Source organism: Bufo gargarizans, chromosome 2, assembly GCF_014858855.1.
Source record: "Bufo gargarizans isolate SCDJY-AF-19 chromosome 2, ASM1485885v1, whole genome shotgun sequence".
Classification (NCBI taxonomy): domain Eukaryota; kingdom Metazoa; phylum Chordata; class Amphibia; order Anura; family Bufonidae; genus Bufo; species Bufo gargarizans.
In genome coordinates this window covers 674969826-674987186 of record NC_058081.1, presented here as the reverse complement: position 1 = coordinate 674987186, position 17361 = coordinate 674969826, and the positions used below count along the sequence as shown (strand labels likewise).

The 17361-nt window shown below is 41.3% G+C and overlaps 1 protein-coding gene across 4 annotated transcripts in view; it reads left to right on the top strand.

The window, feature by feature from the left end:
* Positions 1 to 17361, top strand: part of LOC122926933 (nicotinamide N-methyltransferase-like) — a 117188-nt gene that overhangs the window by 73084 nt on the left and 26743 nt on the right. For all 4 annotated transcript variants that reach the window (XM_044278456.1, XM_044278454.1, XM_044278455.1 and 1 more), the window contains one exon: positions 1117 to 1324. In XM_044278456.1, coding sequence (XP_044134391.1) covers positions 1117 to 1324 — 208 coding nt within the window. The remainder of the gene's footprint in view (positions 1 to 1116; positions 1325 to 17361) is intronic.

The window sequence follows — 17361 nt, the reverse complement described above, 5'->3', positions numbered from 1 at the left end:
GACTAAATAAGTGAAGTGTGAACTGATTTTAAGAGTGACACTTGTCACCTGCCTGTCATACATCGATAAACACACTCCCTGCAGCTGAGAAATAGCTATGTAACTTGTGTGTTGTATGGGCAGGCGTTCTGACCCTGTCAACGCCACTTATTGTTTAAATGTTTTTATCCCATAGCGCTGTGTGTTTAAACACTATCTGCCTCCGATAAGTGAGAATTTTTGGAAGCTTTGAAATGTGAAAAAGTATAACACATGTCATGGCGTGGTGTACTTTTAAACACGCTGTTGGTTAATGCCGCCAAACATGCATTAACAATAGCTTTATATGTGGCACTCAGACATGACTTACTGTATTATTGCTGTCATTGTGTTCAAGAGCTTAGGGAAGGAGAGGGAAAAAGCAAAAATGCATATAAAAATTAAGTCCTAGGAGACTAGAGGGTGTTATATACCAATTTTCAGGGCAATAGTATTCACTTTGGTTCTGCCCGAATCAATTTGTGTTCAAACCGAAGTTTTTGAAAAATTCGGCAAACTTGGACTGAACCAAATGTCGACAGGTTCGCACATCCTTAGATCAAATTTGTTCATACTGCAAGGCATCGAGGTATATTTACTAGTTCTAAGGACACCATACACATAAGAGTTTTGTCGGTTGAACAAACCAAGAACAGCATGTTCAGCTGACAGTTTAATGTGTATGGGGAGCACATAATGTCGGGAGAGAGAAAAATTTGGTGAAATTAATAATTAAGCCCAATCAATTTTTTTCTCTTGGGAGATAAGCTGCTGTCAGAAATGTCTGGTAGCTGCTTTCTCCCCTCTCCCCAATAAATACACATACATGTTCGGCTGAACATATTTTCTTACGGGGAATTTAGGAGGGAGTCGGGAGAGGTAGCTGTTGACCAAATGATCAAACTATTAAATGTGTTTGGTCGCCCCTATAGACGGAGTAAACTTAGACTGTCTAGACCTACATCAGATTTATCACAGTGCCTTCGGCGATGATTTGCGGACAGAAATCGTAACAGCCATCTGCATTACTTTACTATTGTTTTTAATTGAAACTGTGACAATAATAACGATTAAAACATGATGTTATTTTTTTATCAGGTCATGTGAAAGGTCATAGCCTCATCGAGATTGGTGCTGGTCCCTGCATACTTTTTGCACTGTCTGCATGTGAAGTTTTTGAAAAGATCTATCTGACTGATTATTTCCAAGGCAACCTAGATGAAATTAAGAAATGGCTAAATAGTGAAAATGATGCTTTCGATTGGTCTCCCTACTCAAAATTTGTGTGTGACCTCGAAAACAATGGGTAAGTAATGCTCGATAGTAAATTAGCCAAAGAGAAGTTATGTTTATGTACTAACATCTTCCCCATTGTGTGTTAGATTGATATGGTGAAAGTTTTAGAGATATGTGTATCTAAATCAAAAGTAGATTAGACCAGGAATATGTTGAGGGCTCCTTTGGAATGCATTTACAGTATAATCAGTGGATCATTATAATTAGTGTTAAGAGAAGCAAAGCATTCAAAGTGGAATTTGGTCCAAAATTTTGGAAATTTTTAGAATCATTTTTTCCTAAAATGTGTTACAAAGTGAAAGTAAGAAGCCAGGAAGACAAGATCACCCATAATTCCTTGCAGCCAGCCAATCCGCAGATAGCCATCCCCTGTGATGTCACAGCCCTATAAAACTCTCATCCCACGCGGTCTCCGTTATTGTCCTGTGATCTGAGCAGAGGGAGAGATGTTGCAAGCACTCATGCGCTAGGGACAGTGTTGCTGAAAATAATTAATAGATGAATATTGGAGTATGAGACTGCAGGGAGAGTGCAGGGAAATTTATTCTGTATCATTTTTATGTATTTATTCCTACATCGTAATGTAATTCAATACCAATAAGATGGAAGCCTTCGGGCCAGGTCTTAATGATGACCATCCTCATCTTTTGCTGGCTTTACTTCCAAATTATCCTTCAAAGTCTCCATGTCCTAGAAAAGTCAGCAAGATGCAGAAAGAGGAGGAACTGGATGTTCCTGATATATTCTCATCGCTATTTAATGATGTGGAAAAGCAGATGGCAGAAGAAGGGTTCCCAGCTGTAGGGCAGGAGAGCGCTGGGGTTGGAGAAGTGGGTATGCCAGAGCTGATTAATATTCTGTGTTTACTGTCAAATAACCTGCAGGAGATTGCAGGCAGAACAGCAATAATATGCATATTGTGCCTCCTCCTAACCAGCCAAACCCCATACCAGAAAAAGCCCCTGTTTAAAGGGAACCTGTCACCGGGATTTTGTGTATAGAGCTGAGGACATGGTTTGCTAGATGGCCACTAGCACATCCACAATATCCAGTCCATATAGCTCTGTGTGCTTTTATTGTGTAAAAAAAACGATTTGATACATATGCAAATTAACCTGAGATGAGTCCTGTCCCTGACTCATCTCACATGCAGGACTCATCTCAGGTTAATTTGCATATGTATCAAATCGTTTTTTTTACACAATAAAAGCACACAGAGCTATGGGGACTGGGTATTGAGGATGTGCTAGCGGCCATCTAGCAACCCATGTCCTCAGCTCTACACACAAAATCCTGGTGACAGGTTCCCTTTAAAGGTGCAGCGTGGCCATTAACAGTGACGAGGCACTATACAGTGCAGTGCTCATTATTAAATGAAAGGCAGATGTGGGTTAATTGGCCTCATGGTTCTTCACCGCAACACAGCTGCAACCCACCCACTTCACACTTGCAACCTGCCTGCAGCACGGCCGGTTAGTGTGGCCATACCCTAAGGCAGAGTGGCCAGAGTATACCTGATTTTTAGAAATTTTTGCCAAATTAATTCATAAGAAATCTAATTTCTTGGCTAACTTTAGCGAAGTTGCCAAATTAAATTTTTTAAATGTCGTCTTTCACATAGAAACAACAATACATCAACAATAGATCAACGTAGAGTACCCAGGGTTGAAAATGTAATACATGAATCCCTGGAGAAGGTCAATTGGAAGTATAGAAAAAAATCTCAGAAAAATAAAATTCCACAATTAAAAACTGTCAGCTTTATCAGAAAATATTTAAATCCTTGGTACAGAGACCCAAAAGAACAACTTAGTGTTTCAAACAAAAGATGATCTTAAAGGGTTATTTCGGTTATGACACCAATCATAAGAATGGAGGCACCATACCCTGCAGAGCCCACCTGTAATGGATGGTCAGAAGTGCATGCTGCCACTCCATTCATTTCTATGGGAGCACAGGAGATGGCCGAGTACAATACATGGCTATCTCAGGCTCTCCCATTTAAGGGAGTGGCGGCGCACATTTCTGACTTCTGGAAGAGAGACAAGAGGCTGATTTGTGACCCACAACCTTACTCGCCAGGAGCAGCGGGACAACAGTGGGCATGGACTGCCATCATGACCCTGAGGCTCCTTAAAAAATGTTAGTGGTTTCCTAGAAGCCAACAACAGCAAGAGCTGTATCAAGTCAAGAGTCAGTTTCCTAGGCTGTTTTCTTCCAGAGGACTATTTTGGCAGTGTCAAATTGTGTTGCTTTGGTCCATTTAAGAAACTGAAGCTAATGTGCAACATCAAACAAAGCCCATGGACAACATGTTTAGGGAAAACATTGTAATTTAATACAACCCTTTTAATAGTTGTGATATAATGTAAACCTTTGTTTCTAACCAGTTTGACACCAGCCCATTCAAGACCAGGCACAGGTTTAGTGTTTTTTAGTGCATGGGGTTTGAAAGCAATTACTTATTTCCATTATTCAGAAAAAGTTTTCATTTATTTCTGTGATACTTAGGGCTGCTGTGCCATATTTGACCATATATATGGTAATTTGGAAGGCTGGAATGGTAAGAAACATCTCTGCCTTTTCTATAGGGAGTCCAGCTGTCACTGACAACTGGCTCCCGACTCTTGCAGCTGCAGAATCAGTGAAGAAGTTCAGATTACAAGAAGACCCACCAGATAGTTTAACCCCTTAAGGACGCAGGGCGTACCGGTACGCCCTATTTCCCGAGTCCTTAAGGACTCAGGGCGTACCGGTACGTCCTAACTTTAAATGCAGATTCCGGCGCCGCGGGGGTTAATGGAACGGGGTGCCGGCTGAAATCATGTGACCCCCCCCTATCGGCGATCGCTGCAAACCGCAGGTCAATTCAGACCTGCGGTTTGCTGCGCTTTTTGCAGTTTCTGATCCGCGGGGATCAGAAACTTTAGTGTCCCTCAAATATATATTTTACACCCCCCCCCCTGCACCCCTGCATGATTTTTTGCCGGCGGGTGGTGCAGGGGGGAGTTGTGGGCGGTGGGGGCGGTGCGGGAGGCGGGCGGTGTGGCAGGCGGGATCGCGATCCCCCGCCCGCCTCCCCTTGAAAATTCGTTGGTGTAAACGGTGTAAAAAAAGCCATTTTGTCATCTTACGTCAAAATAAAGTGTAATAGCAAGCGATCAAAAAGTCATGTGCACCCCAAAATAGTGCCAATCAAACAGTCATCTCATCCTGCAAAAAATGAGACCCTACTTAAAATAATCGCCCAAAAACTGAAAAAACTATGGCTCTTAGACTATGGAGACACTAAAACATTTTTTTTGTTTTAAAAATGAAATCATTGTGTAAAACTTACATAAATAAAAAAATTGTATACATATTAGGTATCGCCGCGTCCGTGACAACCTGCTCTATAAAATTACCACATGATCTAACCTGTCAGATGAATGTTGTAAATAACAAAAAAAAACGTGCCAAAAAATCTATTTCTTGTTACCTTGCCACACAAAAAAGTGTAATATAGAGCAACCAAAAATCATATGTACCCTAAACTAGTACCAACAAAACTGCCACCCTATCCTGTAGTTTCTAAAATGGGGTCACTTTTTTGGAGTTTATACTCTAGGGGTGCATCAGGGGGGCTTCAAATGGGACATGGTGTCAAAAAAAACAGTCCAGCAAAATCTGCCTTACAAAAACTGTATGGCATTCCTTTCCTTCTGCGCCCTGCCGTGTGCCCGTACAGTGGTTTACAAACACATATGGGGTGTTTCTGTAAACTACAGAATCAGCCCCATAAATAATAAGTTTTGTTTGGCTGTTAACCCTTGCTTTGTAATTGGAAAAAAAAATATTAAAATGGAAAATCTTCCAAAAAAGTTAAATTTTGAAATTGTTTCTCTATTTTCCATTAAATCTTGTGCAACACCTAAAGGGTTAACAAAGTTTGTAAAATCAGTTTTGAATACCTTGAGGGGTGTAGTTTCTTAGATGGGGTCACGTTTATGGAGTTTCTACTCTAGGGGTGCATCAGGGGGGCTTCAAATGGGACATGGCGTCAAAAAACCAGTCCAGCAAAATCTGGCTTCCAAAAACCATACGGCGCACCTTTCACTCTACGCCCTGCTGTGTGGCCGTACAGCAGTTTACGGCCACATATGGGGTGTTTCTGTAAACGGCAGAGTCAGGGCAATAAAGATACAGTCTTGTTTGGCTGTTAACCCTTGCTTTGTTAGTGGAAAAAATGGGTTAAAATGGAAAATTAGGCAAATAAATGAAATTCTCAAATTTCATCCCCATTTGCCAATAACTCTTGTGCAACACCTAAAGGGTTAACAAAGTTTGTAAAATCAGTTTTGAATACCTTGAGGGGTGTAGTTTATAGAATGGGGTCATTTTTGGGCGGTTTCTTTTATGTAAGCCTCGCAAAGTGACTTCAGAGCTAAAAATTGGGTTTTTGTAAATTTCAGAAAAATTTCAAGATTTGCTTCTAAACTTCTAAGCCTTGTAACATCCCCAAAAAATTAAATATCATTCCCAAAATGCTACAAACATGAAGTAGACATATGGGGAATGTAAAGTCATCACAATTTTTGAGGATGTTACTATGTATTACAGAAGTAGAGAAACTGAAACTTTGAAATTAGCAAATTTTTCTAAATTTTTGGTAAATATGGTATTTTTTTATGCAAAAATTTTTTTACTTTTTTGACCCAATTTTAGCAGTGTCATGAAGTACAATATGTGACGAAAAAACAATCTCAGAACAGCCTGGGTAAGTGAAAGCGTTTTAAAGTTATCAGCACTTAAAGTGACACTGGTCAGATTTGCACAAAAATGGCCAAGTCCTTAATGTGAAATAGGGCTGAGTCCTTAAGGGGTTAAGCTGTCAGATGGTCTGCAATTTGTAAGAAGTATCACTACATATTACATGCAATATGTTAGAGCAATATGTTAGAGCTCTTCTCATGCTTTGAGAGAAGGAAGAGATCAGGCTCTTCCTTCTGAGGCTGCAGGGTGAGGGTGATGGCTGCTTTAACCCTTCATATCTCAGGCTGTATAGCAGCCAGAGATATGAGCATGGTGTCATGAACTCACCTAGGGGTGCTCTCATATCAGGTCCCGTCACCCCAAGGCAGCACTGCTGGTGTCGTTCTGTACTGTTAAGAACCATCCTTCTGTTAGCAAGCCCACTGACATGGAAGCTGCTCGGCATTCAGGGAACAGAGGTGTCGACCAATCAGGCATGGCTCCGACATTACATGCTCTCTGCCAGAGGAAGATTTAAACAGGCATCTGCTGTTTTTTGTAGCCTCCCTAGCTTGTATTGTACTGCTGTTTGGCTATCTGGTTCTCTGACTTTCAGATTGTCCCGGACCTTGCTCCTGGCTGCTGGATATTTCCTGACTTGATCTCTTGGCACTGACCCTATTTGACATTTGACTGTTTGTATTTTGTCTTGGTTCTGACATCTCTCTCTGGTTTGGACTCTGGCCTGATTTGACTTTGCTTTTTGGACTCTGATCCAGTCTTGGTTTTGTCTGTCTGTCACTATGTTTATTATTTTATTCATTTGCATTTGCCCAGCACTTGGTCAGGAAGGCACCAATTCATCAGTCATCAATTTTTGGGCCGTCACTTTCGAATGGATCTTGCAAGTAGGTAAGAACAGTGGTGAGAGCTCAGGGCTTCACCATTCCCATGGTCTTGTTTGAAAGCTGTCAATCTAAACTTTAAAACAAGACCAGGATCACAAAATCCTTTGCCTGCTTTAATTTTCAGTTACACTACTGTCCTCCAGATAAAATTTAGGCGATACCCTAACCAGGTCTTTTGACTCTATTGAGCTGGATGGACCTCCTCAATACATAATAGGTCCAGCTTGTATTTCCATTGCTCCAGTTCAGATTAAAGACATCCATCCTGGGGGAATTTATGTTCCATTTGGCAGGCAAACATCTGACTGCAATTTTTGCTCATTCTTCTTTGCAAAACAGCTCAATCTTAGTCAGATTGGATGGAGAGCATCTGTGAACAGCAATTTTCTAATTTTGCCACAGATCTTCAATGGGATTTAGATCTGAACTGGAATGGGCCATTCTAACACATGAATATTCTTCAATCTAAACCATTCCATTGTAGCTCTGGCTGTATGTCTAGGATCATTTTCCTGCTGGAAAGTGAATCTCCATCCCAGTCTTAAGTCTTTTGCAGCCACTAACAGGTTTTTCTTCAGGATTGCCCTGTATTTAGCTCCATCCATCTTCCCATCAACTCTAACTAGCTTCCCTTTCCCTGCTGAACAAAAGCATCCCCAAAGCATGAAACAACCATGTTTCACGGTGCAAATTGTGTGTTTAGGGTGCCATGTTAGTGTTCCGCCACACATAGCGTTTTGCATTTAGGCCAAAAAGTTCAACTTTGGTCTCAACTGACCAGAGCAACTTCTTCCACAGGTTTGCTGTGTTTCTGTGTCAAATTGGGTTAAAATGGCAGACTTGACCTGTTAAAAGGAGGGTGATGCTTGAAATCATTGTTCTTCCATTGTTAACCATGGTGACCTGCAAAGAAACGCGTGCAGCCATCATAGCGTTGCATAAAAATGGCTTCACAGGCAAGGATATTGTGGCTACTAAGATTGCACCTCAATCAAAATTTTTTAGGATCATCAAGAACTTCAAGGAAAGAGGTTCAATTCTTATTAAGAAGGATTCAGGGCGTCCAAGAAAGTCCAGCAAGCGCCAGGATCGTCTCCTAAAGAGGATTCAGCTGCGGGATCGGAGTGCCACCAGTGCAGAGCCTGCTCAGGAATGGCAGCAGGCAGGTGTGAGCGCATCTGCACGCACAGTGAGGTGAAGACTTTTGGAAGATGGCCTGGTGTCAAGAAGGGCAGCAAAGAAGCCACTTTTCTCCAAAAAAAACATCAGGGACAGATTGATCTAATGCAGAAAATATGGTGAATGGACTGCTGAGGACTGGGGCAAAGTCATATTCTCCGATGAAGCCTCTTTCCGATTGTTTGAGGCATCAGGAAAAAGGCTTGTCGGGAGAAGAAAAGGTGAGCGCTACCATCAGTCCTGTGTCATGCCAACAGTAAAGCATCCTGAGACCATTCATTTGTGGGGTTGCTTCTCATCCAATTTTGCCCAAAAACACAGCCATGAATAAAGAATGGTACCAAAATACCCTCCAACAGCAACTTCTTTCAACAATCCAACAACAGTTTGGTGAAGAACAATGCATTTTCCAGCACGATGGAGCACCGTGCCATTAGGCAAAAGTGATAACTAAGTGGCTCAGGGATCAAAACGTTGCCATTTTGGGTCCATGGCCTGAGATCTAAATCCCATTGAGAACTTGTGGTCAATCCTCAAGAGGCGGGTGGACAAACAAAAACCCACTAATTCTGACAAACTGACAAGAAGTGATTATGAAAGAATGGGTTGCTATCAGTCAGAAATTGGGCCAGAACTTGATTGACAGCATGCCCAGTCGAATTGTAGAGGTCCTGAAAAAGAAGGGCCAACACTGCAAATACTGACTCTTTGCATAAATGTCATGTAATTGTCGATAAAAGCCTTTGAAACGTATGAAGTGCATGTAATTATATTTCACTACATCACAGAAACAACTGAAACAAAGATCTAAAAGCATTCAAAAGCAGTCATTCTCAAAACTTTTGGCCACAACGGTACAGTAATCTGAATAGTGGTAGACCATTTTTCTAAAATGGCACACTTTATTCCCTTGCCTGGATAACCTTCTTACCTACAACTAGCTCACTTGGGTTTACCAAGTAGAGAGGTTGTCAGATTAACCTGATTTGTTTTTATGAGGTGGTGAGTAGTAGCCGGGACAGAGGAGCAGCTGTGGATTTAGTGTTTCTTGATTTTGCAAAGGTTTTTGATACCATCCCTCATAGACGTATAATAGGTAAAGTAAGGTCTACAGGCTTGGAAAGTATAGTTTGTAATTGAATTGAAAACTGGCTGTAGGACTGTATGGAGAGAGCTGTGTTCAACTATTCATATTCAGAATGGTGTCAGGTTATAAGTGGTGTACCCCAAGGTTCAGTGCTGGGTCCTCTATTATTTAATTTATTTATTAATGATATTGAGGATGGGATTAAGAGCACCATTTTTATTTTTGCAGATGACACTAAGCTATGTAGTACTGTGCAGTCTATGGAAGACGTCCATAAAATACAATCTGACTTAAACATTCTGAGTGATTGGGCATCGACTTGGCAAATGAGGTTCAATGTGGATAAATGTAAAGTTATGCATCTTGGTAGTAATAATCTCTGTGCTTCATATGTCCTAGGGGATGTAACACTGGGATAGTCACTTATAGAGAAGGATTTGGTTGTCCTTGTAGATCATAGATTAAATAACTGCATATAACGTCAATCAGCTGCTTCTAAGGCTACCAGGATATCGTCATGCATTAAACGAGGCATGGACTCACGGGGCAGACTTAATACTACCACTTTACAATGCGCTGGTGTGGCCTCATCTGGAATATGCAGTTCAGTTCTGGGCACCAATCCAAAGAAAGGACGCTCTGCAGTTGGAAAAAGTACAGAGGAGAGCGACTAAACTGATAACGGACATGGAGGATCTTAGTTATGAAGAAAGATTAAAAAAATAAAATGTATTAAGTCTTAAGAGACGTTTAAGGGGGGACATGTTTAACCTATACAAATATATAAATGGACCATACAAAAAATACGGTGAAAAACTGTTCTGTGTAAAACTCCCTCAAAAGACAAGGGAGCACTGCCTCCGACTGGAGAAGAAAAAGTTCAGCCTCCCAGAAGCGTCAAAGCTTCTTTACTGTAGAATAGACTTCCTCAGGATGTGTTTACAGCAGGAACATTGGACAATTTTAAAAAGGGTTTAGATGAATTCTTAAAAGTAAATGACATTAATGCTTATAAAAACGTGTAGAAATCTGAGTCTCACTTTCTTCTGGGATTCGTGTACCCACCTATCCCTTGGTTAAACTTGATTGACTTTGTATTTTTTCAACCATATGTAACTATGTATGTAACTTGTTCATCAAACATATCTTTAGTTTTGTACAGTCTTCCTAAACATATTGCTTTAGATAGTGGAGTACAGTTAACTTCTAAGTTCTGGAGGTAACTCTGTAGGTTAGTAGTTTTGGATTTCACGTCTACGAATCATCCACAGTCTAATGAGCAGTTAGTGTTTCAGAATCTATTTAGTTCTTTCTATCTGTCAAGCAAGATGACTGGATGTCTGCTCTCATGGGCTGAATTCTGCTACTATAACCATTCCAGCCAATCTACTCACAAGTCTCCTTTCTTTATTGTTGATGGCCAACATCTTTGTGTTCCTGTATCTAATGAATTCATGCAGGTGCCATGCCCGGGAATTTTTTTCAGATTTGACAAGGCTTCTCTTTCTCAGGCCTCTATATACATGAAGATAGGTAGATTAAGACAAGAGATTAAAAATTCCTCCACAGTTTTCTTCTGGTGACGGGGTCTGGCTGTCCTCGAGAAACATTTGTTTGAAAGTATCATCTTTCCAATTCACTCCTCGGTTTTTGCAGCCCTTCAAAGTTATTTCGCAAGTTAATTCTATCTTTTATAAGCTCTGTCTTCCACCTTCTCTCTGCATTCCCAAACCCTTGGTACTAAACCGCTAAACCAAGCCTTTAATTTCTGTTCCTTTTAGTTCTGAAATGAATTTGAGGTCAGCAATACAGTATATTGGACATGACGACGGTTAGGGGCAAGACCTTTTATCTTGTGGATTGGAATGGTTTTGGTCCAGATGAGAGGGCTTGGGAGCCTGTAGAGAACATCAATGCTCAAATTCTCCAGAAGAAATTCCTGGCACTATCCTGTCCACAATAGAGGGGGCATAAGGGGTGAGGTACTATCACGCTTGAAGCCCATGCCTGCCACTGCCCTGCTCTTCCCTGTGAGCAAGGCCCCCTGCGCTACCTTGGCTTTGCTTCCCTGCTGTGTCCTGCTCTTCTGCCTGTGACGTTCCCGGCCTCCGGCATCCTTCCTGGCCTGTTCTCTAGAGTGCACACTCGCTCTCTCCCTCAAAAAGCCAATGAGTACAGCCAAATGGGTCATCTGTGAACTACACCAGCACTATTCCAGGAGGTAGCAGCTTGATTGGTTTCTTGCAGCAAAGGCCAGATCCCTGTATAGGGATTAAAAGGTGAATGCCAGGGAAACGTCAGGACAATGCTATTAGGGCTAGCCAAAGGTCAAACTGGTTAGTTTGCACAGAGCAGCCACTGCCCAAATCTAATATATTTATACCACACAGTGAACACTGTAAAATAAATCACACAAAATTATGCTAAAATTTCTATTTTTATCTCCCCCTAAAATAAAAGAAGTTATTTAATACACTATATGTACCCCAAAATGGTTCTTAATAAAAAAAACAAAAAAAAAACTCATCCCGTAAAATTCAAGATCTCAAATAGCTACTGTAAATCGGAGTAAAAATTAAAACATTATGACCACTGGAACACAGAGGGGGAAAATGTTACTGGTCCTTTAATGCTAAAATAAGTTATGTCACTAAAGTAAAGTTGTGCACCAACTATATTTTCTGAATTATTCAGATAATTTTAGAATCTACAATAAAACATTTTAAAGAAGTGACATTTTAAAGAAGCTTTTTCCAATTTTAATGTGACTGTTGGGGTGAGGGGGGTAAAGGGGTTCTAAATGATTAGAAAACAGCATCTACAAGAAATAGGGCGGTGTCAATTAATGAAGGTAAGCCACTATTGAATCAAGCTGATGAGCTTCTCCTCAGGGTCTGTCTTCTCCTCGGGTTCCCTGCTGTAACTGACAGCTGGGGACCTGATCTGTGCCAGAAATTAATTGTTCTGTTAAAGTTATTCCTCTCTAGGGAGGTGTTCTCTGAAAACGAACTGCCACCTCAGTCTAAAAGCATCGGCATTATTGCATCATTTAAAAAGGTAGTAATGGTGTACAAAGTTCACATTAATTCATGGTGAGAGGTACAAATGCTTGAAACATACATCAAGGGTTTGAGAAATCTAGGACTCCCAGTAGCATGTCTGAGTTTGAGTCATCTCTCCACCTGATGACACTGCTATTTGAGAAGGAGAGTAGGCTACTAGCCAAGAACAGCTAATAGTTAAAGGATTACATAATAATTGTTCCATGCCTGTTGTTTCTACTGGTGGAACTAAGTGGTCGAATCTGAGTGTTGCGCTGGTGTCCCCTGACCCACTTCTCCCTGAGGGCATGAGCACCGTGCTACTCACCCAGCCAGCTTCACCTCCCGTCTGGCACACTAGGTCCGCTCTCTGGTGCTTCCCAGCTGGTATTTTCAGTAAATGCTGCAGGGCCATGGCCTGCAGCTTGTTGTGAAGGCCCCCAGGCCTGTTCCCTAGGGAGCTACCTCCTGGCCTCTTAAAGAGCTAATGCACACACATCCAATTCTTTCACCAATCTACAGCTGGCAGTCCCTGGGTACTAAAGGCATTTTCCCCAGTGGGAGGGTGCCTCTGCTTGAAGTTGCTAGTTGACCATTGAAGGTGTGCTATGTAGCCTAATACTTCTAATACTCTGTTGCCTGCCCTGATCTTAGCCTGTTCTCCATTTTGACTCACTCCTGCATGCCCAGAACTCAGACTTGACTCATGGATACACACAGACTCTGTCTTCCCTGACCTCAGTTTCTTTCCTGACTATGAGTATTGCCTGAGCCCTTGGTGCTCTGCACTGGTGTCTCTGACCTCCATGGCTCAGCTGCCAACTACACAAGGACTATTGCAGGAGGAAGCAGCTTGGAAGTTTCCTGCAGTAAAGGTTAGATACCTGTATAGTGGATTAAAGGGTGAAACACGGGGAACCTCCAGAACCCCTACCTTAGGTTTAGCCCTGGTTATTGTCCCACTCCAAGAACGCAATGCAGGTTATTAACATGTCACAATTTATACTGCAACTTGCATAATTTAGCTTACAGAAAAGGACCCCACTTTTGTCCGCACATTCAAAATTCAGTCTATCACTGTGTTATTGCATTTTATATATATATATATGTAGTGATCTATATCCTGTTCATTGTCACTGTATTTACATGGCTCTGTGGAAAGGGTTAATGAATACTGAGAGACTGTTAGGACTTTGATTGAGAAGGTGGTAATTTTCCACAGCAGCCACAGGGTTTACCCCATAAGGACCCATGACGTACATGTATGTCATATCTGGCCGGGACTTAAAGACCAGTGATGTACATGTACTTCATGGTGATCGGGCGGGTGCAGGAGCTGCGCCTGCCCGATCAGCAGCAGGGGTCCGGCAGTCACAGATTGCCGAACCCCTGCCGTATGCACCGGCATCAATAAAAACACAGATGTCGGCGCATTAGCCCTTGCATGGCCGCAGTCAGCGCTGACCACGGCACATGCAATGTTTGGGGAGGGAGGGAGCTGCCATCAGGTCCCTGCGCTGCTGTGACGGGGTCCCGATGCAGGGAAGGCAGCCCAATGCCTTCCTTAGGGATCGTAGCTGCCTTCCCTGACAGCCTTCGAGATCCAGCCCCCTGGATCTCACAGGAAGGAAGCTGTAAGTGTATTACAGTGTGTGATACACTTACAGCCAATGCATTACAATACTGAAGTATTGTAATGCATTGTAAAGGGTATCAGACCACCAAAAGTTGAAGTCCCGGAGTGGGACAAAAAGTTAAGTGAAAAAAGAAGTTACAAAAAAAGAAGTTAAAAAAAGTTTCAATAAAAAAAAGATCCCTTTTCCCAAAATAAAGTAAAAAAAATTGTAGACATATTAGGCATCGCCGCGTCCATATCGAACGGCTCTATAAAAATATCACATGAACTAACCCCTCCAGAAAAAAAAAAAACTGTGCTAAAAAAGCTATTGTTTTTGTCACCTTACATCATTAAAAGTGCAACACCAAGCGAAAAAGGCGTATGCCCCGTAAAATAGTACAAATCTAACCATCATCTCATCTGCAAAAAATGAGCCCTTACATAAGACAATCGCCAAAAAAAAATCTAAAACTATGGCTCTCAGACTATGGAGACACTAAAACATGATTTATTGTTTGTTTTAAAAATGCTTTTATTGTTAAATGTAAAAATAAATAAAAAAAAGTAGACATATTAGGTATCGCGGTGTCCGTAACAACCTGCTCTATAAAATACTACATGACCTAACCATTCAGGTGAACACCGTAAAAAAGATCAAATAAAAACTGTGTAAAAAAAATTACTTTTTGTCACCTTACATCACAAAAGTATAATAGCAAGCGTTAAAAAAGTCATATGCATGCCAAAAAAATGCCAATGAAACTGTCATCTCATCCTGCAAAAATTATACACTACCTAAGACAATTGCCCAAAAAATATAAAAAACTATGGCTTTCAGACTATGGAGACACTAAAACTCAAATAAATAAATAAAAAGTATACATAGTAGGTATTGCCATGTCCATAAGGACATGCTCTATAAAAAATATCACATAATCTAACCTAAAAATGAGCCCTTACATAAGACAGTCGCCCCAAAAAAAAATATATGGCTTTCAGAATATGTAGACACAAAATTTTTTTTTTTTCAAAAATTATGTAAAATGCTTTGGTATTGTCGCGTCCATAACAACCTGCTCTATAAAAATACCACATGATATAACCTGTCAGATGAACATTGCAAATAACAGAAAATAAAAATGGTGCCAAAACAGCTATTTTTGGTTACCTTGCCTCACAAAAAGTGTAATGTAGAGCAACCAAAAATCATATGTACACCAAAATAGTACCAACAAAACTGCCACCTTATCCCATAGTTTCCAAAATGGGGTCACTTTTTTGGAGTTTCTACACTATCGGTGCATCAGGCAACTTAAAATTATTCCAGTGAAATCTGCCTTCCAAAAACCATATGGCGTTCCTTTCCTTTTGCGCCCTGCCATGTGCACGTACAAAAGTTTATGACCATATATGGGGTGTTTCTGTAAACTACAGAATCAGGGCAATAAATATTGCGTTTTGTTTGGCTGTTAACCCTTGCTTTGTTACTGGAAAAAATGGATTTTCCTTTAAATCAGTTTGGAATACCTTGAGGGGTGTAGTTTCTAAAATGGGGTGATTAATGAGTGGTTTCGAATATGTAAGCCCCAGAAAGTGACTTCGTAACTGAACAGGTCCTGAAAAAATTGGGTTTTGGAAATTTTCTTAAAAATTTTAAGATTTGCTTAAAAACTTCCAAAAAAAATTAAATGTCATTTTCAAAATGATCCAAACATAAATTATACATATGGGGAATGTAAAATAATAAAAAAAAAATAGGTATTGCTATTATAAAAGTAGAGAAATTGAAATTTGCTAATTTTTCCTAATTTTCTGTAAATTTGGTATTTTTTATAAATAAAAATGAAATATTTTGACTCTGCCATGAAGTACAATATGTGACAAGAAAACAATCTCAGAATTGCCTAGATAAGTAAAAGAGTTTTAAAGTTATTACCACATAAAGTGACATATGTCAGATTTGCTAAAAATGGCCCTTAAGGTGAAAAATGGCAGGGTCCTTATAGGGTTAAAGAAGACCATTTTTTGGAGGGAAAAACCAGACTTGTTTACCACCCTGTTTTGGAGGTAAAAACCCAGACTTGTTTACCACCAAAAGCAGACAGACTGACCTTTTAAATTTCTGGTTTTAGCTCTGTGGTTATGTCTGGAAACTTGCTTTTCTCTGGAAAAAACTTCTCTGTCATTGCCTTTGAGTATAATTGAAGCTCTAATGTAAGTCTATACCAGACAGAACGTTTTACAAAGTATCTGTTTGTGCTGAGTTTCTCCACTCCACCCCTCCCAATAAAAGGTTCCAGTCTAACTAGAAATTGTTTATAAGGAGAGCAGTCAGAGACCCTACTGTGCTGCAGTTAGGGATCAGTGCTTGGAGGGGGAGACTTATGCCAGCCTGCATGAGTGACCAGAAGAAGATGCTGAGATGGGGATGCTGATCCACAGACCATGGGTCACTAGCCCTGTGACCAAGGAGCCACTCGGACTACTGAGCTACAGACAGTGGGCCCTTGACCAGGATGTCAGCCTTCTGAGAGAGAGAGAGAGGGACAGTTAGCTCAGGCCTTTCCTCAGCATCAAACCCTTCTTCTGCCAGGGAGGAGACTCTGCCAGACTACTGAGTTACCAGAAGAAGACACTGCCAGTGATATGCTGCCACAGACCCTGGATCACCAGCCCTGGACCAGGGTACCAGCCTTCTGGGAGAGAGAGGAACAGCTAGCTCAGGCCTTTCCTCAGCATCAAACCCCTCTTCTGCCAGGGAGGAGACCTGAGAAGCCAGGCCTATGCCTCACCTGTATTGTTTTGTACCTGAATTCCTCCAATAAAGAAGCACACTGGTTTACTGCAGACCCTGACTCTCTAGACTTATTTCCCATTGGGGTGCACCACGCCTTACCATCCTTTCCGGAGAGTAGCAACATATGGTGACACCTCAACGGTGTCCGGGGGACCTAGCGTAGCGTTGGGGCCATCCCAAACCCGGCCACTGCATTAACATTTCACAATTTATACTGCAATTAGCAGAAATGAGCTTACAGAAAAGGGACCCCTCTTTTGTTCGCACATTCAAATTTGACTTGTTCACTTAGGTTAAAGGTCTTAATCTTTTTGTTCATAAGATTAAGTGGAAAAAGTTTTCCCACTTAAGTTTTCAGGACCTCCCAGGTGTCATAGTACTCACATACCTGTTAGAAGAGGGGCCAGAGGTTTGGGGGAGGATCCATTTACTGACCTTAAGTTACCCTCTAACAATCTCCACCCATGGATTATAGCAGGCATGTCCAAACTGCGTCCCTCCAGCTGTTGCAAAACTACAACTCCCAGCATGCCTAGATAGCTTACAGCTATTAGGGCATGCTGGGAGTTGTAGTTTTGCAACAGCTGGAGGGCCGCAGTTTGGACATGCCTGGATTATAGTATCCCCCTTGACACATTTCTGAAGGAAGTGGCCAAAAAGCTGACTTTGGAGAACAGACTACCGAC